This window comes from Malania oleifera, chromosome 12 (genome assembly GCF_029873635.1).
Source record: "Malania oleifera isolate guangnan ecotype guangnan chromosome 12, ASM2987363v1, whole genome shotgun sequence".
NCBI lineage: Eukaryota > Viridiplantae > Streptophyta > Magnoliopsida > Santalales > Ximeniaceae > Malania > Malania oleifera.
The window spans coordinates 19,488,053-19,511,761 of NC_080428.1; the positions used below are offsets into that span (position 1 = coordinate 19,488,053).

General features: G+C 35.8%; 1 protein-coding gene and 1 pseudogene across 2 annotated transcripts in view; both read right to left on the reverse strand.

Moving 5' to 3' along the window:
• LOC131144288 (F-box protein SKIP19-like) overlaps positions 1-15,156 on the reverse strand; it is a 57,013-nt gene extending 41,857 nt beyond the window's left edge. For both annotated transcript variants that reach the window (XM_058092839.1, XM_058092838.1), the window contains exon 1: positions 14,622-15,156. In XM_058092839.1, coding sequence (XP_057948822.1) covers positions 14,622-14,947 — 326 coding nt within the window. In that variant the 5' untranslated portion in view covers positions 14,948-15,156. The remainder of the gene's footprint in view (positions 1-14,621) is intronic.
• A 257-nt stretch (positions 15,157-15,413) lies between these two features.
• On the reverse strand, positions 15,414-15,599 carry LOC131143844 (large ribosomal subunit protein eL39-like; annotated as a pseudogene).
• Positions 15,600-23,709: the final 8,110 nt, after the last annotated feature.

Genomic DNA, 23,709 nt, shown 5'->3' on the forward strand with positions numbered 1-23,709 from the left:
TCAAGCTTATAGCTTTTAAAAACCAAAAAAACTAGCTTATTCTCTTCGAGTTTCGTATCAATATTATTCTGAGAGTATATTAGATTTTATCACGTACATCTACTCTATTTAGAGAGCTTCTCTTTGTACAAACTCTGTTGTTCCAACTGCTTTGTATTCTAACGGTTCTAGTGTTGAATCGTTGAACAAGTGAAAGAGTATTTTCACTTGAGAGGTAACTCCGCCTAAGTAAAGGAGAGAAGCGACTCTGCCTAGTGAAGGAGTGGGGTACTCTGCCCAAGCAAAGGAGATAGGTAACTCCACCCACGTAAAGGAGAGAGGTGACTCCACCTATTGAAGGAGGTTTGTAAAAGGTATCTCCGCCTGCTAAAAGAGAGAGGCTTCTCCGCCTATTGAAGGATTAATTAGTGAATCCTCATAGCGGGTTGCTTGAGGCAAGGACGTAGCCACGGTTGCTGAACCATGTAAAAAATTTGGTGTCATTCTCTACCTTATCTTTTATCATTCCCAACATATTTACTTTGATTTGTGAATGCTGTGAATATTCTTATTGATTAAAATCTGTAGTAGTTACTGATATTATATTTATTCAATTTGCTAGGAATTTTATTGTGATTGGTTTATCACTTAGTCCAGTTATAGCATAAACTATCTTGTGGATTGAACATATTTTTAGTGATATTGATTTGTTGTCAGTATTGTTAATATTGAGTAGTTTGGTTTAATATTGAAATCTTAGCTTAGACTCTTTAGTATTTAAGGATATATAAATTGATAAAATAATTTGTTGAGAATACTGTTGTTGTCAAGAAGTTAAGAGCACTTATAAATTCAAATCATCTAAAATTGATTAATCTTCCGCAACAAACTTTATTAAAATACCCAATTCACCCCCCTTTGGGATCATACCTCGACTTTCAATTGGTATCAGAGCATAGTTGCAATAAATCCTAACAAGTAGTTGCATAAAGATCTAATGGCAAACCTAGGTGTGTCCCCGTTTGGTGAAGGTCAATCTTCCACTAGGCCTCCAATATTTTGTGGTGTTAATTACACCATTTGGAAACAAAGGTGAGAATTTTTATTCAAACTATGGATTGGAGGGCCTAGAGAGTGATTGTCCAAGACGATTACGTGCCTAGAAAGTTCACTAATAATAAAGAAGTTACTAAGGGTGAAAGTAAGATGAATGAAGCTGACATGAAGTTAATGCAAATTAACTCAAGTTCCAGGAATGCCCTTTACTATGCGTTAGACGCAAATGAATTTAATAGGATAATGGGTTGTAATAGTGCTAAAGAAATTTGGGAGAAGTTAGAAATAACTTATGAAGGAATCGTGGACGTTAGGGATAGTCGTATAGAAATGCTCACTAGTGAGTATGAAACCTTTAGAATGAACCCAGATGAATCTATCTCTAGTATGTATGCTAGTTTCACTCATATTATAAACTCTCTCAATGCCCTTGGAAAGAATTATCCCACCTATGAAATGATTAGGAAAATTCTTAGAGGACTACCATCCATATGGGAACCTAAGGCTACAGCCATAGCTGTAGGCAGGAATTTGAAGGCAATGACTCTAGACGAGCTCATCAGGTCACTTATGTATGAGATGGCCATTAATGAAAGAGCACGTGAAAATCCTAAAGCTAAGAAATCTATCACACTCGAAGCTTCCAAGGAAACCTCAAGTGATGAAGATGAAGAAGAGATAGATGTAAATGACCTAGCCTTTATGACTAAAAGACTTGGAAAGTTCTTCAAGAAGAACAAGAAAGTTACAAGAAAATTCTAGGACTCCAAGATGGCTAAAGAAGAGTCAAGAAGAAGAGAATCAAATGTAGAACCGCCTAAAATAGAAGGGACACATAAAATTTGAATGTCCATTTAAAAGGAAAAATGTTAAAACCAAAAAAGGGTGGAGAGTTAAAAATACCTCTAAAACAAACATAAAAGGACCTAAAAAGGTTTGGGTACCAAAAGTATTATCTTAAATCTTTTTTGTAGGTATGTTTTAGGTCCACCCCATCAAAAGACAAGTGGTACTTGGATAGTGGATACTCAAGGTATATGACGGGAGATAAGTCCAAGTTCACATCGTTGAACCTAAAGCAAGGTGGATATGTCACTTTCGAAGATAATGCTAAAGGTAGAATTATCGGCATCGGAGAACTCAGTAAGGAACCTTCCTTGATAATTGAAAATGTTTTGTTGGTTGAAGGGTTAAAGCATAATCTACTAAGCATTAGTCAACTAAGTGATAAAGGTTTTGATATAACATTTAAAAAGGAAAAATGCATAGTTGAGAATACTGAAAAACATGAAATACTATTTATTGCAAACCAGGTTGAGAACGTATACTACATAAACCTTGAAAACGTGGTATCTCAAATGTTAAATGTTTCACAGCATTAAATGAAGCTAGTTGGCTATGGCATAGAAGACTAGGACATGCTAGCATGGACCTACTGTCCAAGTTAACTAGAAAGAACTTAGTTAAGGGTTTACCCAACACAAAGTTCATAAAAGACAAGGTCTGTGATGCTTGCCAACTTGGGATAAGAAGAAGCAGCTAATCTCCACTAGAAGGCCATTGGAACTAATTCACTTAGACTTGTTTGGTCCCACTAAAACACAAAGCTTAGGAGGAAAGCAATACGGTTCGTCATAGTTGATGACTACTCCAAGTTTACCTGGGTGTTATTTTTATCCTCCAAGGATGAAATGTGTAAAATGCTAACCAACCTGTGTAAGAAACTTCAAAATGAAAAAGGGTATAGTGTTTTACACATAAGAAGTGATAGATGTGGAGAGTTCAAGAATAAGGATGTTGAAAATTTCAGTGACGAAAATGGAATTTGTCACAACTTTTCAGCACCACGTACACCTCAACAAAATGGAGTTGTTGAAAAGAAAAATAGATCACTACAGGAAATGGCTAGGACTATGCTAAATGAGCATGACCTGCCTAAATACTTTTGGGCTCAAGCAGTGAACACCACCTGTTACATGATGAATAGAGTGTCGATTAGGACTAGTCTAGATAAAACCCCCTACGAACTTTGGAAAGGAAAAAGACCAAACATTTCATACTTCCATGTATTTGGATGTAAGTTTTTTGTCTTAAATGATAAAGGGAACCTGGGAAAAGTTGATGCTAAATTAGATGAAGGAATCTTCCTAGGATATGCTGTAAATAGCAAGGCTTTTAGAATCTACAAAAAAAGAACACTATCGGTTGTAGAATCCATACATGTAGCATTCGATGAAGCCAATCCTTTCTCTTCTAAATCAATTGATGTCGATGATCTAGACATAAGAAAAAGTTTAGAAGATCTAGCAATTCATGAAATCAAGGATGAGAGCAATGAAACTAAAGCACCATCTAATTATGACTCTCTAGAACAATCTAAATTGCCCAAGGAATGGAAATTCGTAAAGAATCACCCTAAGGACCAAATTATAGGTGAACCATCATGAGGGGTGTCCACTAGATCTTCACTGAAGAGCCTGTGTAATCATTGTGCGTTTCTATCTCAAGAGGAACCTAAGAACATTAATGAAGCAATCAATGATGATTCATGGGTGATAGTCATGCAAGAGGAACTGAATTAGTTTGAGAGAAATCAGGTTTGGAAGTTAGTTCCCAGACCTACTGATCGTTCAGTAATCGGCACTAAATAGGTCTATAGGAATAAAAAGGATGAAAATGGCATTGTAGTCCGTAACAAGGCTAGATTAGTAACACAAGGTTACAATCAAGAAGAAGGTATTAATTATGATGAAACCTTTGCTCTCGTAGCTAGCATGGAAGCAATCCGAATGCTACTAGCCTACGCATCTCACAAAAACTTCAAACTCTATCAAATGGATGTGAAAAGTGCATTTCTAAATGGTTACATAAATGAAGAAGTGTACGTAGCACAACCCCCTGGCTTTGAAGACTTTCATTTTCCTAATCACGTGTTTAGACTAACAAAAGCCCTATATGGATTGAAACAAGCTCCTAGAGCTTGGTAGGAAAGGTTAAGCGGCTTTGTGTTAGAAAACGCCTTCCTGAGAAGCAAAATGGATAGCACTTTGTTTATTAAAACTAAGAACGACGATATGCTTATCATACAAATCTACGTTGATGATATTATATCCGGTGCTACAAATGAGGATTTATGTAAAGAATTTGCTACATGCATGCAAGATGAGTTTGAAATGAGCATGATGAGCGAATAGACATACTTTCTTGGTCTTCAAATAAAACAAGCCAGAACTGGAACATTCATTAATCAATCTAAATACATAAAGGACTTGCTCAAGAAATTTGATATAGAAAGTGGCAAGCCATTGGGAACCCTGATAAGCACTTCTATTAGTTTAGATAAAGATGAGCAAGGAAAAATGTTAGATGTTAAGTACTACCGAGGCATGATTGGTAGTTTTTTCTACTTAACAGCTAGTAGACCTAACATTATGTTCAGTGTTTGCATGTGTGCTAGATTTCAAGCAGCACCTAAAGACTCACATCAAATAGTTGTAAAAAGAATCTTAAGGTATTTGATAGGTACTATAGACTTAGGTTTATGGTATCCTAAAGATACATCATTTGAAATGATGAGCTACTCGGATGCGGACTATGTCGAGTGTAAAATAGACCGTTAGAGTACAAGTGGTACTTGCCACTTCTTAGGATGATCTCTAGTATCTTGGTTTTCCAAGAGACATAATTTTGTGGCATTGTCCACTGCTGAGGCTAAATATGCAGCAGCAGGCAGTTGTTGTGCACAAACATTGTACATGAAACAACTCAAGGATTTTAATTTGGAATATGCGACTGTGCCTATTAAGTGTGAAAACACCAGCGCCATAAACATATCCAAAAATCCAATATCTCATTCAAGGACTAAGCATATTGACATAAGACATCATTTCCTTAGAAATCACATACAAAAGGAGGATATCACTCTCGAATTCGTAAGCAAGATGAACAATGGGCAGATATTTTCACAAAACCTCTTCAAGAGGACCGTTTCATCTCAATACGATGAGAATTAGGATTATTGCATGGTAGGGAATGATTTGAGAGGAAGTAATTCATTAAGTGTTTGGGTCAAAAGTTCAAGTTAGTTAAAATTTTCATAACTTCAGGCGACTATCCCATCACTCTCAGTTGACCTAACAGCTACTGACTTGTGTCTTTAAAATATCCAAGCAATTCAGGAGACTGAACGTTCAAGTCAGGCGCCTGAACCACGCAGATATAAGTACTGACTGTTCGCGAAAACCCTTAAATTTCGCACCCTCAGGCACCTACACTCTATTCTCCTCTCCTCTGTAGCTTCTTCTTTCACTCTTTGGAGCTCTCCCACTCCGATTTAGCCTCTAAACCTCCACTAAAGCTCCAAACCTTGTCCAATATTCTCAATTTTTTGGGGTAAATCTGAACTTTCTCTTCCAAACATCATGCCTAGGACGAAAACTCGGGCAAACCAAAGCCAAATCTCAGGAAAGGATGATTAAAAAGGCTATTCAATGATGGCTCATCTCTCCTGCAGCAAAAAGAATGTACAATGAGCATATCAGATCTACCGAACCAATACTTGGTAAGATAGTAGATATTCCTTTTCTGCAAAAGAGTTTCCCAAACACTCTTCATATGTTTAAAGTCTTGGGATGGGATAAATTCATATCGTATCAACCAAGAGGCATTTACCCAAACTTGGTTCGATTATTTTATACAAACTTGGAAAGGGGAGAAAATATGTACACCCCCACAATCATGGCCAAAGCATTCGCACTCACCCCACAAATTATTGCAACTAGACTTAGAATTCATGCTAGTGAGTTTGAATGTCCTAACCTAGGACAATCCTAGATTATGGAACATGACTTTATCCCACAAGAGTTCTTACCTCTGATCATGACTGAGCAACCTATATATTTTGACCACCCACCTTTATATAGGCAACTAACCCTTGAGGCAAAAATAATTCATCTCCTCATTACATATAACATTCTACCTAAGGTTGGGTCTCGTGATCATCTTTCCTACCTAGATTGTTTTGTAATGTGGTGCTTATACAAGGGGAAACGCTTCCCTGATCCTAAAATGGATGATTTCAAAAGAGGAAACGAGGCGATTTATCTTATGGAGGAATCTTAAACCTCATTTTTCATTATCTTGGTGTTGCCAACTCATCCACCTTTTCATAAAACACACATCATATGATCATTTTTCATTCCCTACTGTGAAACTCATGGGATATGAGTTGGACCGAGCACATGAATGGGTACCTAAGCCAAATAGAGCTCAGCATGGCAGTGTAGAATTACAGGAAGATCGGCAACGTGGTCAAGATCCACATCAGGATGCACCACCTGCTCCAGCTATTCCAGATACTAATGCTCCTTCATGGTTCATGGATTATATCGACATATGGACTCCCAGCTGAGTGCTTTTCGTGGCGATATGGATTCAGAGTATAATGCACTTCAGTCCAGTTTTAATTCGTTCAATCAGAGGCTCGCACGCATTGCGATCCATATGGGCAGTGCTTCCTCTTCGAAAAGAAAAACTCCCATGGAAGTGAGTTCGGGCGATAAGGATGACGATGATGATGAGGAGGAAACTTCATCTGGTGGTGATGATGTTGATGCAGACTAGTTGTTTGTTTGAATTCACTTGATGAAAACAATTTGGGTTGTAATATTGTGATACTATATTTTTTAAAAAAACTCTTAGTTATTTTCTTGTCATGAATGCTTAATACCTCTTCTATTTTCTCCTGATTACTATATTCAGATTATTGTAAACTGCATTCTGGAAAAGGATCTTATTGATGATATGTTGCATGATAGTTTAATGGACATACTGCTGGATATATTGTTTGAGAATTGAATGCTGACTATTGGACCTATTGTTTGTGAACTGAATGCTGGTTAACGGTCCTATTGAGAATTGCATGCTAAATTTTCTGTTTCATTCCTTTTTGTTGATGTCAAAAGGGGAAAAAGCTTAAGCAAAATGAGAAGTTAAATTAAATGTTGAATGTAAATGATAAGTTAAATGAGAAGCTGTTAAATGCTAAATGTTATGCTGAACGTGGCTTAAGGAAATCTTATATTCAGGGGGAGCAATACATATTATTTGCTGAAGCTATGTTAAAATTCTGAAATAAGCTTTGTTGATATTAAGGGGGAGAGTAAGCTATGTTATGCTGAATACATGTTGAAATTCTGAAATAAGCTTTGTTAAAATTCTGAATTGTGAGTGGAATACATGATAAAATATGTTATTCTTGAAAAATACGTTTTATAAATGACTTGTTGAGGACAATCTTTCTGAAAAGGAGAAACACCAAATCATGAGTAAGCTTGAACAAGTATGTGTATATTGATTATGTTTTTAGGTTTCATGTTTATTGTGAGGGGGAGCCTTATCAAGACTACCTCATTTTGCTCCTTATTTGTACAACAACAACAAAACCAAGCCTTAGTCAAACTAAGTGGGGTCGGCTATATGAATCATTTTCCACCAATTTATGCGATCATGGACCATTTCTTTTGATAGATTCAAGGATATTAAATCCTTACTATCTCCTCCCAAGTTATTTTAGGTCTACCCCTACCCCTTCTACTACCCCCCACAATAACTAAGTCACTCTTCCTCAGAGGTGCACTATGTGGCCTACATTGCAAGTATCCATACCATCTGAGTCGTCCCTCCCTTATCTTATCTTCTATATGAGATACACCTAACTTACCACGAATATGTTCATTCCTTAATTTATCTTTCAATGTTATACCACTCATCCATCTAAGCATTCTCATCTTGGCAACTTTTACTTTTTGGATATTATGTTTCTATGTCGCCCAACATTCCGATTCATGTAGCATAGTTGGTCTTATAGCTGTCCTATAAAACTTCCCTTTCAATTTTAAGGGTATTTTACGATCACATAGTGCACTTGAAGCACTTCTCCATTTTACCCAACCTGCTATACATTACATCATCTTCAATTTCTCCTTCAGCTTGCATAATAGATCCAAGGTATCGAAATCTACAAGTGCTATCTTTTTCTTCATCATCAAGTTTAACTTTGTCTCCAATATTGCTCCTTATTTGTCATCATCAAAAAGGGGGAGATTGCTGGCCTAACAAGGCTTAATCACATTTTGATGATAACAAATTAAGGATACTAATTGTGCTTTCAAGTTATATTTCAGGTATAATATTTTTCACAAGCACAATGGATAAACCTAGTAAAGATTGATTAAAGCTCACCATAAGTTCACAAGTCATGAAGAATACAAGCTCACTGAAGTATTGATCAAGCTTGGACAACATTAAAGCAACACTACATGAAGACTTAGGATTTAAATGTAGTTGAATATTCTTAGAGTCTCATGTAAGTACTCTAAAACATCAATTTGTTTATGAAGCTCTTAGGAATTAATACTGGACTTAGAGACCTGCTTAAGAATCTAGAAAATATTTTTATAAAGTCCAAAATGCTTTTCAAAGTAAATACAAACAAATTTTGGAATCAAAATATAGACAAACACTTGAGTTATATAGTGTTCAAGCGACTAAGGGCAAATTGCTCAGGCGACTGAATTGCTACTACCAGTGTAAAAAGAAATCAGAACAAGGTCAGGCGACCGAACTCACGAGTTCAGGCGACTGATACGCTACTGCCAGTTCTGGAGCGCATATTTTAAATGGTTCAAGCGACTGAAGTCTGTGTTTAAAACTTTCGAACAACGCTGATTTCTTTCCAAAATTGAAAGATATGGTTTCCAAACTTAAGGATAATGGTAAAAATTTAACCTAATCTATATAAGGTTTACTATTTGCGCATTAGGGCAACCAATGCACACGCATACACATTGATATACATTCAATTCTCTTTGATTCATACTCTAAGATTGCAGCTGTGCGTATTCTTGAGCCCTAATTGATTTCTGATTCAATCTTCTGAAATTTTCATACCACAAATCATAAAACCTTCAAATTCTTTGTGAGCTTCAATTGCAAATTGTTGATTTAGAGTATATAGTGTCTCTCTTTGTACAAAATCTGCTCTTCTATGAAAGTAATCTACTTGTACGAATAATTGATTTGCTGTTTTTGCAATATGACGACTATGGGATAGAGTTGTTGCCTAGTGAGAGGGTGTTCTTGCTAGAGAGGGGTCTCCACCTTCCAATGGAGAGAGGCTGCTCCACCTATTGAACGGAGTGGGTAAAGGAAAATCCTCACAACAAGTTGCTTGGGGCAAGGACGTAGGCAGGAAGCCGAACCTTATAAAAAATCCGTGTGTTCAATCTCCTTTCTCTAACTCTCTTTAATTTCTACACTAATTAACTGCTATGTATGTTTTGAATTTATTGGGAAAATTGGTTGAATGCTGAGTTTGGCTTTGAATTACTTTGAATAATTAAATTGGTTTGTTAACGCTTTGTATGGTTTAAGTTTCCAGTTGAGAATTAGACGATTGCTGAAACTCTGAAGCATTGATTGGCTGAGGTAAAGCTAATTTTGTTGGTTGATTGTTCAAACATAAGAAGCTTACTTTTTTGAGTTATATTGTTGAATATTGTCTTAAATACATACTTGCTCATTGTTTAAAACTCAGAGTGGTTGTTTAAAATCTGATGAAGGTAAAATACTGATTGTGTTTTTAAATTATATATATATCTAGGATTGCTTATTGGCATAGCAAGTCCCTGATTAGTTGATTGTGAGGTGATTGAGATTGTAATTGAAATTGTTATAAAGGTTAAAAATAAGTCAAGCTTCCGCGTAATAAATTTTAAGTACCCAATTCACCCCGCCTTGGGATTACACCATACTTCCAAGTTGTTCGTTTTTCCACAACAGTTTTTATAATAAAGTTGAATAGATTAATTAACCATATATTTCCTTTATCCCTTGGACATTTCCAAACCTCAATTAGGATGCTATCTGGTCCTATAGACTTCTCATTCTTTCATTTTTTTAAAGTCATCTTAACTTCATTTGTTAGCCTTAGTGGCTAAGGTTTCCCATTCCAGTAAGTTTTGATGATAACAACCCATTAATGTCCCTTAGGTTATCTAATCTATGAATTCTAGTTCAGTACAGATTAAACAGGTCAATACCAAAGTAAGCAATTAGCAAACAAATCCTTGAAGAAGCAATGAGCAAACGTCTTGGCCAAAGCATACTCATTGAACACTCAAAGCACAACCAACCGGATCATATGCAAAGTCTTATTTGTTTACATGTATGTTGGGTTGTGTGTGAGGTAGGATTATCTTGTAACTCTTGCACGTGTGATGTAAGAATACCTTGCAAGAGCTAAGCAAATACATGTGCATGTAGTTCATACGGTTTTAAAAAAAAAAAAAATTGAGTTTACACATGCATAACGAATCATGCTAAGTGCATAAGATGTCAAACGAGCTTTAAAACTTGGTTTTCCAAACAAGACATCTTAAAACCTCATTTGGACAAGCTAAAGGTATCATTAGATCAAATATTATTCATGTGCACTTGTCCTAGCATGAGTTAGTACATTTAGAGGCTTACTAGTGTGGAAATCAGGGGACTTGTCGACTAGTGGGGCTTGGCTCGTCGACAAGAAAAACCAGTAGCTAAATCATGTCTTGAAGCCCAAGTGACTCGTCGACAAGAGTAGGGCACTCATCAAGTAGTGAGTGCCACTCGTCAAGTAGTGAGTGCCACTCGTCAACAACTGACTGCGGCAGACTCATATTAAATGAGCTTCAAACGGCTATTTTTTTATTTGTCTTGCCTCAATAAATGCCCAACGACTAGCCAACGGCTAGTTCGTCTCCTTGGCCATAAATATAACCCATTTGCATTCATTAAACACATTTTGATTGAATATTGGTTGTTGAGAAATTTAGTTGGAGCATTCATTCTAGGTTTACATTTGCTCAAAGCTCTCTTGCACCTTGTTCTTGTTATACATCACTAGCTGAAAGAGAGTAGTGTGAGGCTTTACTTGTATTATCAGCTCAAGAAGGAGCATCATTTGTAATCTCTATACTTATTATTATTTGTGAAGCTTGAAGGTTCTTGGTGAACCATTGTTAAGGAGGTTCTTGGTGAACTCCTTGGTTTAGCTCTTGGTGAGCAGCTGGGATTGATTCCCTTTGTGTAAAGGCTTCTCCGTCTTGAAAGGAGATCGTTTAGTGGATTTGGCACTCAAGGCGTTGATGTAGGCTGGGTGTCGAACCACGTTAAAATCCTTGTGCTGAGCTTTACTCTCCCTTATCTCTTTACTTGCTTGTGGTATTTACTTTGTCATTTATTTTGATATCAATCACTTATATCTTGCCAAAATTTTTGTTTTGTAGAAAAACTCATTATCCATGAAAAACGTCTATTCACCCCCCACCCCCCCCCCCCTCTCTCTCTCTCTCTCTCTCTCTAGACACACACTTGGGCCGACATCATTGACTCTAATTTTGTGAATAAACCTTACATTTTTTTTTCTTTTCCTCTTTTGTCACTTCTAGGTTTAAGCTTTCAATTTGGTTTTCATTAAACAACTTATTAAAAGTATCTTCACTACCTCTCTTTTATGTCTTCTTCTTCTACCAAGACATTATCATTCTTATCCATTTTACATTCCTTAAACCTTTGCACTTTCTTTCTCTATCTCTAACTAGTTTATATATGTATCTTTCCTCTTCTTTGTCTCAAGTTTAGCATATATATTATCATAAGCTCCATGTTTAACTTCACTAATGACCTTTTTCACCTCTTTTCTTGCCTCTTTATACTATTCAATGTTATTTATAGTTCTACATTTTTGCCATGTTTTACACCAAATTCTTTTTGTCTTCACTGCTTTTTTAACATGTTGACCCACCACTAACTTTCTTTGCTGTCAAAGAGTCTTCATTTGGATTCACCTAAAATCTCTTTTGCTATCAATTTTTAATAGCCATCCATTCCATTCCACAAAGTGTTTGCATCTACTTTTATCCTCTTTTGTCCGCTCACCATCTTTCATCATTTTATCTTTAAATTTTACTATATTTTCTACCTTCAAACTCCACCACCAAATCCTCTTGCACTGCTTTATGTTGCTCTTTTTCTTCCATTTCTTTGTACAAGTATCTAATACTAAAAGTCTATGTTGTGAAGTCAAGCTTTCCCCATAGATAACTTTACTATCTTTATAAGATAAATGATCTCCCCTCCTAGTTAAGAAAAAATCTATTCGACTTTTATTTTGTCCACTCCTAAAGGTTATTAAGTGTTCTTCTCATTTCTTAAAGCAAGTATTCATCATAACAAGATCAAATGGCATGGTCAAGTCTAAGATCATACCCTTGAGCTCATTTTTATCTCCACATCCATTACCTCCATGTACCCTCTCATAATCTCCATTATCCTTTCCAATGTGTCCATTCAAATCAGCTCTTATGAATATTTTTTCAGACTATGGTGTCCTTTGTATCATACTATCCATATCTTCCCAAAATTATCCTTTAAGGTTTTTTTGTTAATTATAGTTGGGGAGCACATGCAGTAATGACATTTATTATCTCTTGGCCTACAGTTATCTTGATTTCTATGATCTTATCCCCTATTTTTCTAACAACTATCACATTATCTTTTAGGTCTTTGTCTACAATGATTCCCACCCTATTTTCACATTTTTCTTTTCTAGTGTACCAAAATTCAAATCCTAATTTTCTGATTTCTCTAGCTTTCTCTCCTATCCACTTACTGTCTCTTGGAGGCATATTATGTTATCTTTCCTCCTGATCATTGTATCAACTAACTCCAAACTTTTTCTTTAAGTGTCCCTATGTTCCAAGTTGCTAGTCTAACCCTAATTTCCTGAATTACTTTCTTGATCCTCTCCCATCCAAAGTGGCTTGACTTAGCCCACCCTTGTCCATTTTTTTGCTACAGAGGGTGGTATATGTGCAAAGCGTTGCTCGTAGGGAACAACCCCCCCCCCCCCAATGAACATTTGGTAAGTATTCATATCATAAAGATCTAACAAATTTTACATTGGTTGTTAGCTACCTAACCCAACCCCCCCTCCAGTTTTCGGGGCTTGAGATTAGCTATGTGTAAAGGTATTTAGGGCATTTAGTGCTACGAAGTATAAGTATCTACCGAATGAAGAAATATACAATTTAGTAAATAAATGTTGTAGCCTTGCACTAAAAAGGACTAGTGCTTAAATTGAATAACATAAATCGTGCATGCTCTAAATTGAAAACAAAAACAAAATATACTTGCTTATATTTCTAAACTAGGTTGCAGGTGATGCAAATTTAGGCACGACCTATGGCGCTCTCTCTCTCTCTTTGAGGATTTGTCTTGAAGCTGTGATCTTGCATGATCTGATGAGGAAGCTTCCGACGACAATGACAAGCTAAGACTCAGCCTGCTCTGACAACCACCAACAACAGCCAATCATTCAAAGAGAGTCAATGGAGCTGCAACAAGCCAAAGGAGCTGCCGGAGGGTCTCTAGTATAGATCTGCAAATCAACTTGAAGATCCCTTGCTCAGATTTGTAAGGCTCCCCCCAAAATCGCCCTTTTCTCTATGAACATTCGAAGCTAAGGTCGAAGCTCTTCTCCCCTTCAACGTCTCTCCCTCTCGTCTCTCTTTCTTTTGCATCTTGCTCTCTCCAATCTTGTGTGCTCGAGCCCTCTCTATGAACTTTTCTTAGCCTCTCCCACAACCCTCACCTCACATCGAGCACACGCACTAGCACGCTTCCTTTTTGACTCACATTTGAAAACTCAAAATTAGATTGGAAACACCAAACACAAAAGCTCGATAGATCAATCCTAGATTTGGAGGATGCTGATGGTGACTTTGAACCAAATGATTTGGACCAGAAAGCCGCACTCACCTAACTCTGGCATCATTGAACTCCTATTTGGCCACTTGCATAGCCGTAAGGCTAAACACCACCTCTCCAACACTATAGGGCAGCTCTAGTGGGATCTATTCTCCCCCCTCCCCATCCCACCATCTTCTTAGACCTTGTTTATACTCTTGGAAGCACCTTAAGGGAGTAGGTTCTTTTTTTTTTTCAGTTCAGGCCACTGTAAACCTTTTCTATTTTCAATCATTGATACAAGTTTTTTGCATTAATTCTCAATTAGCAAGTGCCAGTTACATAATTTTTCTTAACACTCTCTGCCCCATACATAATTTTTTAAATCATTACTCAGTTTATTGGAGCAGTTCATCCATCAGATGCACCTGAATCTCAAAACACCACACAAACATTTGTATGAACTGTAGTTTCGGTGTGTGTGCAAGGCTTTCTTCTACTCCAGATTTTGAAAACAAAACTATTGCACTCAGTCCTTTTACATTCTATAATTTTAGGGTAAACAAGACGAATACATTGAATTTCCCAAAATGCTATACGTAATGAAATTAAATTAATCCATTCAATTTCCACAAGATGATCAAATGCACCTTAAATGACTCACAGCAAGTAAATTAATTCGCCAAACAGAGCACATCAGAGTCCCTCAAAAGTGGGATTTTAAATTAAAAAATGAAGATTAAAGCCTCAAATCGGTCAATTAAATTTTTTTTAAAAATGTATCCAAACTACAACATTACCGATCTGCAATATACTCCAGAAGATTGTCAGATCCAAAGTACTCGATATTGATGTCCACTAATTCGCCGCAGCTGCGATCGACGGCGTGCCTGGCCATCTTCTCGGGATCGTACTCCACGCCCCAAAGATCGCCGAGGTTGTGCATATCAATGGATCGCCACATTGAAGTATCCTTGCATATATTGCGCCAGAAAGAGCATACGTTCTGCGCATTCAATAGGATTTCGATTGCGCCCAGCTTGAGGAGAATTGTCGCCGTCACGTCGCGAGGGAGTTCCAGCCAATTCCTGTACGGCTCCGAGGAGTTTAGGACGGGGGTTTCCATGGAAGTTGGCTTAGGGAGCGAGCTTCTCTCAGGAAAATTTTGCAGACTGGGCTCTGTGATTTTGTTGGAGATTTGCAGGGTTACCAAACATTGGAGTGACGATCAGATGGGCAGGGAGATGCGAGTGAAGTGCCACTTCGGCTTAGGGCTGGCAAAACGGTCGGGGGGCCCGGCTTCGGGGGGTCAGGCTGGGTCATAAATAGGGCAATATTAAATGAATCACATGCATGTTAATTATAACCTGCTCGTTTATTACGGACAAATCACGGGTCACCAGTTTAAAAAATAAATAAAATTTATTTATTTTAAATTTTTTAAAAAAATTTCATATTAAATGATATTTTTTATAAAAAAATACTGCATTTTAATTATTAATATCTAAATAAAAATATGATAAAGGATTTGATTGAGTTCCCAACTGATTAAACAACAAACAGAGTCTCACAAGTAAACAAAAAACGCTTGATTAGAACATAAACAAGCAGATGCTTCGACCTTCAAACCCTAACTTCGTACGCCGCCAGTGCCTGCGTTTCGCATTGTACCTGATGGTGTTGTTAGTCCTCATACAGATCTTGTGAGGAATAGGCATGTTCTACGTCATCTTCTTGGCCAGCTTCTTCTTGATCCTAAAGGTTTTGTGTGACGGCATCTTCAATTCTTTACGATTAAAGAGGAAGTCGAACGGCCGAGGGAAACGCTAGCAACACAGGATTGTAAGGGAGCTTGATCCGTGAGGGAGCTTGATCTTACCGTGGAGTAGTTGGAGCTGGAGGTGTGGAGTTAAGTGGTCTATGGAGCTGGGGGGCTGACACCTGTGGAGGAGACGACGACTTGACCTCGAGGATGAGGAGTGGTCTGACTGTTCGAGTGGATCATTCGTAGCAGCACGCAGCAGGGAGCATCGTAGCAGGCACTGAGGCAGCAGCGCACCTGACCAGAGGAGAGGACTGAGAGAGTAAGAGACAGAGTGAGAGGCGAGAGCTGAGAGGAGAGCCGCAGGAGATGGACTAGGATTTAGGGTTTTTTTGTGTGGCATGTGGACCGTGTGGTGTGGGTGGACTGACCGTGTGGCCGTGTGGATTTATAAATCATTCAAATAAACGTTGGGTGACTCGCCTAAACCCGGTTAAACTCGTTTGTAAATGGGTCAACCCGCGACTCGCCTGTTTATTAAACGAGTTAACTTCCTTAAACCCAAACCCGTTTTAAACCGACAGGTCTGGGTGACCCAATGGGTCATTACCCGTTTTGCCAGCCCTACTTCGGTTGTTGACACTTAGAAGGAAAACAGTTTCTCCATTTGAGAGTGCCCACTTAGCACTAATCACTATGGATTTAGGGTGAGCATGGGTTAAAACGGAATTAAATGAGTAAATTTGATTGATTCCTTTAAAATTTTCTTTGATTCGAGATAGATTGCTTGGGTAGAATCACGCCTTGTAGAGATTGAATAACAGATTAAGCTCTATCAGTCAAGGATCGGGTAGTGACAATTGGTGATACTTCTCAAGTCAAACTTCTCTAATCACTTTCTCGTACCACTGTACTCGTGAATAGAGTTTAGCTCATTGGTAATATAACCCTTTCTCTACCATTACAGGCTCTGATACCAATTTCTCTCATATTCAATGCTTTATTTGTAACTAATATGGGCATTATAGCACTCAATGTGCCCAAAACCCTAAAACCAGGCTAGATTAGTTATATGGAGGAATGAATTGCAATATTACTCTTGGCCATAGATATAGGTAACCCCAAGAACAGGGGCAATCATTAGCCTTGTGACTCTTCTTGCCACAAAACCAACAACAGTGAAGTGGACTATGCATACCCAAACTACATATTCCTAGCAACTACTACTGGTCATTCCTGCAAGCATTTAGATATCTTGTTAGACAGTTTGCAATAATATTTTCACTTTGCTTAATTCCAAAGTTACCAGATAATTTATTCTTCTCTTATCTGGGCCTTCACGAAGTTGTAAAAGGTAATTAATCTTCCAATCCCACTGTTATGCTAGTGCCTATGTGGTGCCTCTACAAGTTAACACGAGGGACTGGCAGAATATGTTAAAATGCAACCCAGATAGGAGGTGTATTAGACTTATTGCTAGATTATATTTAAAGTTAATGTCCTGTGGGCTTATTAGGGCATGTTATAGATTTGGGCTAAGTAGTCATTTTTTGCATATAAAAGTAAATTCTCTATCTAGATAGATTGACTTGTATCCAAATTGACCGGACACTAGTCATTAGCCTAAAAAATTAGTCATTTCAATCTTTGAAAAGCTAAACTAGTCAATAGCCTACTTAGGTTAGTCGACTGCTCAAACTTTCTACCAAAAATGATCAACTTGCCACCATGAGATGGTGCACAGCCTAGGCATTTTGCTTAAACTAGTCGACCACCCCATAGAGTTAAGTGACCTTGGTATCAACTTGGAGCAGTCTTTCTTTTTTATATAAAACACATTTTCAGTTTTAGACTTTTACTCCATTAGTGCCAAGACCTGAATATTCTAAATGTAATGATCCCAAAATATTATATACATGAGTAGAGTAAGGTAATATAATATCTATATAATAATAAAATAATAAAAATATAATATATATATATATATATATAATGATGGGGATATAAAATAATAATAATAATAATAAAATGACGTCGGTAACATGGATAAAGAGAGAGAAGCTGCCAGCTGCCCCCCATCAATTTTAATGGCCCCCAAATCCAATTGCAGACAACCCACTTCAATTATATATATACACTACTAGTCGCCTCCCCCAATTCCACCCAATTCAGTTATATACATACACATTACACACTGTGAGACGCCCCCGCCAATTGTCGTAGGCTATAAATAGGAGACCATCCTTCATAACCTTTACGTGAAAATTTTAATAAGATTCAAAGGAAAAGTGAGAGAAAGATTTGAGTGTTGGAAGGAGAATTTTTATATATTTGAAATTCTCACTCTCCCACTCTTTCCAATCTTATTTTATTTTAAAAAGATAAAAATTCATTTATGACCGCTTCATAGGAATAAGTTAAGCTAAGTAAGTTTGATTATGTCAATTTTTTATAATATAGACGCGAGTTTAATTGTAAGTAAGTTTAATTATATCATTTTATATATATATATATATATATATATATATAAAATATACACGAGTTTAATTGTAAACAGGTTCAATTATACTCAAGTTTATTGTTTTAAAGAAAATATTTCAATCCTCTCAAGTAATTTACAGCATTATGATATTCTATTAAGAATAAATATTTATAGGCACGCAAATCGTGTGGTAGAAACTTATTTTTATTACATGTTTTACATTGAGTAATGATATGATTTTTATGATGTTATTTTTATTACATGAATTATATTAGTATGTTTTAAAAATCCTTATGGCTCAAAGATTATAAGATTACTAATGCTCGATACCATAGCTTACAGTTTACAAAGATCAAAGTGCATCCACACTGTTTTACAGAGGAGTTTTACAGAGTAGTGGATTTCTCCCAAGTGCATACATGGTTTCGGACCAAAACTTAATAGGGAAAATCTCACTTACAGTTTAAAGTTAAAGTTTGATTTAGTTTGGTAGGTTAGTCAGTTAAGTCTAGTTTTCGAATAGCACAACCCTATCGTGAGAGTAAACATGACTTACAGTTAACAAGTCTAAGGGATGTTTTTATAGAATAGCCTAAAAGGTGATTTATAGAACAAACATAAAAGAAAGTATATATGTAATGACCTCAAATATATATATATATATATATATGTATATATATATATATATATGTATATATATATATACACACCATTAGTATAAAAATAAATAAAGAAAAATAAAAAATAAAAAATTATTAATTAATAAAATAAATAATATAATATAATATAATGTAATTATATATATATATATATATATATATGTATATAATACTATTATATGTAAAAAGATATGGATGCATTCAAGTGAGGATTAGATTGAATTTCAAATTCAATCTGATCCACATCTTGCAAATGAATCTCGTGTCTCACTCACATGCAAGCACACACGTAACCTCCTCCCTTACAAAATTACAATTTTACCCTTTCCCTATTCCCTATAAATAGGATCAGTTCCTAAATTTATTTTCATAAGAAATTTTAAATAGGAATTAAAGGAAAAAGTGAGGAAAAATATTTAGTGGTAGATAGAGAATTTTTATACGCTTAAAATTCTCATTCTTCTACTCTTTCCAAACTCATTTTAGGAATTCATTTATAATCGCGTTAGAGGAACAGATCAATGTAAGCGGGCTTGATTATGTCAGATTTTTTATAAATATACCTGAGTTAAATTAAAGTACTCGATCTGATCATAACTGCTTTTTATTTAAATATATTTGAGTTAAATTAAACTATATGGATTTGATCATACCTGCATTTTTTTTAAATATACCAGAGTATATTTTGTTAAGAAATATTATAAATTTTTTTGGGTAATTTTATAGCATAATAAATAATTATTAGCACACAAATCATGTGGCATGAGTTTGTTACCTAAATGAACAAGTGTGAGATTTTTATTATGTTATATTAATTACATATTTTATTATAAATAATGATGGGATTTTATTACATGTTTTATATTGAGAAATGATGAGATTTTTGAAATACTATTTTATTGCATAAATTATAATGGTATGTTTTAAGAATCCTGATGGTTCAACGATCAACGATTACGATGTTCGGTACCGTAGCTTACAGATGATCATAAGTGCACCCACACTGTTTATAGAGTGGTTTTATATGGTAGTGGATTTCTTCGGAGTGCACACTTGGATCGGATTAGAACTTAATAGGGAAAATCGCACTTAATGATGATGTTGATTTAGTTTGGTCAGCCAACCAGCTAAGTCCAATTTTCGGCCCGTACAACCCAGATATGGGGGTAAACATTGCATACAACTATGCACCAAAAAGAATTTTTTTATACATATTTATATATTTATGTGATTAAGAAAAATTAATAGGTCTAAATGATGATTTGAAGGAAAATTATGCATATATATATATATACATGATCATATTTAAAAGGCATACATGATGATTTACAGTAAAAGAAAGTATACACATATTTATATATGTGAACAGGGCCCTATTTAGTAGGGCTAAATGATGATGTAAAGGAAAATATAAAGGGAATATATATATATATATATATATATATATGCATACAATTATATGGATGAAAATAAATTATAAATGAATTACAGTTGTTCAAATGCGGATTTTAACAGTTTCGGTATTAAATATTAATTATTAAATGAATTTTGATATTATAGAGCCCATATTAGCTACACACTTCTAATAGTTTTTTCCACTTATTGAGCATCGTCTCACCTCAAATATTACTTTACATTACAAATAACTCTGAAGAGTGTACCAGAAATCAGGTGTAGCAAGCACGTGGGCAGGATTAGAAAGAGCAATTTAGATTAAATATTAAATTAGTTGTATTTTTATATTTTGAAATTTTAAGGATGTTAAATTTGATATTGGTGATAGTTTTGCAATGAAGTTATTTAGCACTCTAGTATAAAAGTATTGAAAGTTTTATTACTTTCACTGCGAAAAATTTATTAAAAGTTGCACCCTAAACCCCTACCGGGTTTGGGGAGAACCAATATATATATACAAGTATTACAGTTATAGTTTACAGTTTACAATTACAACTTAACAGTTACAGTATACTTGTAACGACCTGCTATTTATTTTCCAGTTCTTTTTTTTTTTTGTTTATATTGAAAGAATTATAATGCTTTGATACCTACTAGACTAAACCAAACCATCAACCTAAGTAGCAAGAAGCGGAATTCATATAAACACAATCAAGAAAATATACAATACCAGAGTGCTAAAATGTGTCCCCAAAATATACGTATATGACAGTTTCCTAAAATACCCTCATCTGGCCTAGGCTATACATAAATACCCTAAAAAATACTCACTCTACTCACAAATCAGTACTGAAACCGCTCTATCTGCGAGCCTGATCTGCTTGCCTACCTGAATCACATGAAAAATGTTAAAGTAATGGGATGAGCCAACGCTCAGTAAGACGAAATATGATATTGCTAGTGTGTGGCAAATGAGTTACAATACTGACAAGATCTGTTTCTATATAAACACATATAACTGAATCTGAAAATATAGTACAAATAATAAAACAACCACCTTCCTATGTTGCTTAACATATCTGTATTTTAGGTTTCTATACATAATACTTTTAATACATATATACATATATTCCCTATTTCTGTGAAACTATACATACATAATAATAACTGAAAACTTCCCTAGATGGCTGTATGTCATGATTTAACCCCTCATGATAGGGTTGTGCAGCCTGAAGGCGGGATCTACCCTGGCTAGCCGACCAAGATAAACCACTATACCCCATCAGTCTGATCAACCCTCCTCAACCCATATCTGATGGCTAGCCTGTCCGCTCCTGGGCATGTGATCGACATACTTACCACATATTATCTAAATAGGTGGTTGCACTCTATACTGAATATCTATATATAGCGACAGTATCGTGCTCTGCTGAATCTAATCCATCAGGGTCTGATACTAAATAATACATTACTATATACAATCTATCTGTTTTACCATGATTCTGTAATATCTATATTAACCATGACGCTGTGATAAACTGTATTTGTATCAACTGTATTTCTGAAATGAACTGTAAAACTGTATGTCATGGTACTGAAAACTGTATAATCATGGTATTTTGAAAATACTATAAAACACATTCCCTGTCTGTATAATTTGTAAAACATAATTCTGAAAAACTGTAAAAACATGTTTCTGTACTATATCTATATTCTCATGCCACACAGTAATTTAAAACATTTTAAACATATTTGATAAACTGTATAAATTCTTGTTGTGAAATAATAATCTGGTAAAAAAACATATAATTCATACTTAAATCATACTAGTATTACCTAGCATAGCATATTTCCCTTACCTGATTTTTGCTAAAATCTCCCTACTATGAAGGGTCCTACACCCGTAGGGTTCTCCACTCAACACCCGGAAAACCATATATCTCAGAACAAAACATCATTATTTCTACGTCTACTACATTTCTTACAATTGCTAAAAAACCAAATTTTACTTAAAAGACCTTATCCTGAATTTGGGATAAAATCCAACTTTGTCCCACTAACGATCCGCTCCAGCAGACTTGGAGAGAACTTCCCTAGGAGCGTCGTGGTGGCCTCAGATCGTCGATTGGGCGAACGACGGGGCTGAAATCAAAGAGAGATGGAGGTGGGGCCGTAAGAGAGAGAGAGGGAGTGAATTTCTAAGAATTTTTTGTGTAAAAATCCAACTTTCAACTATTTGTAGAGCCAGATTCGTTGACAAGACACGTCATCTCATCGACGAGTCCAGTAGAAAGTTTGTCAACGAACCTGCACCCTTGTTGATGAATTTTAGACTTCCAAAAATCCTCTTTTGGTATCTTCTCGTTGACGAAACTTATTTTCGTCGACGAGGCCCTCTTGTACCCTCGTCAACGAGGACCTGATAAATTCTCTTGGTCATTACATCCCAAAGTGCAACATCGTCGATGAACGCGAAGCGTTTGTCGACGAAGTCGGCTGCCTTATTCTGTTCCTGTTTCCACTTCTACATTTTTTTATTATTTAAATACCATTATTCTTCGGGGCGTTACAATACTGTTACAAAATATATAGCTATAGTTTGATATACATAATTTTATGCATAAATTTATAAATGTTTTATAGTTTATCAAATATAGTTTTGAAGTTATAGTATTAAATGTTAATTGCTACGAAATTATGATATAGTAAAGCTCATCTCAGCTACACACTGATATAATCCTTCTTGCGCATGTGAAGGCATCAATGCTACTGAGGTGCTACATGAGGTAGTAGAGCAAGTCATGGCAAAGATTTTGTAGAACTTAAAGGGACAGAATCATCCACCCATTAATGATGGTTGTACTGTTGAATAGTTCAATCGCACAAACCCTCCGATCTTTGAGGGAAAAATTGATCCAATTACTGCAGAAAATTAGATCCACGAAATGGAAGAATTACTACAAGTCCTTCGTTGCATGGATGAACAAAAGGTGTTATATTCTGCCTTTAAAATGACTAGTGAAGCCAAACGTTGGTGGAACTCAAGACAACTTCTCCTAGAATAAAAACTAGGTCCAACAATCCTTCCATGGGAACATTTCAAGGAGATTTTCTTTGAACAGTATTTCCCCACATCTACTAGAGATGCCAAAGCCAAAGAGATTGCAAACTTAATACAAGGAAACATGACCGTCCAACAACATGTAGCGAAATTCATTGAGTTATCCCATTTTGCATTATATTTTATTCCTAATGAGTTAAAGAAAGCTCAAAAGTTTGAAGAAGGTTTAAGGCCAAGGATCTATGATCGAGTGGTGGTATTCCATGTTAAGGAGTTCTCTGAATTGGTGGAAAAATCAACTGTTGTTGAGAGAAGTCTACAAATGAGTGCTGAGATGTACGACCAGAATAAGAGACTCATGCCTCAAGGATTTCACTCTAGTAGAAATCAAGGTTCTTAGAAGAAGAATAATAATAATTTGGGTCAGAGGCAAGCAACGGGAAACCAAACCTATTAAAACAATCAACAAGGAACCCATTGTCCAAAATGTAATAAAACGCATAAGAATGAATGTCTTAGTGAATTAAAC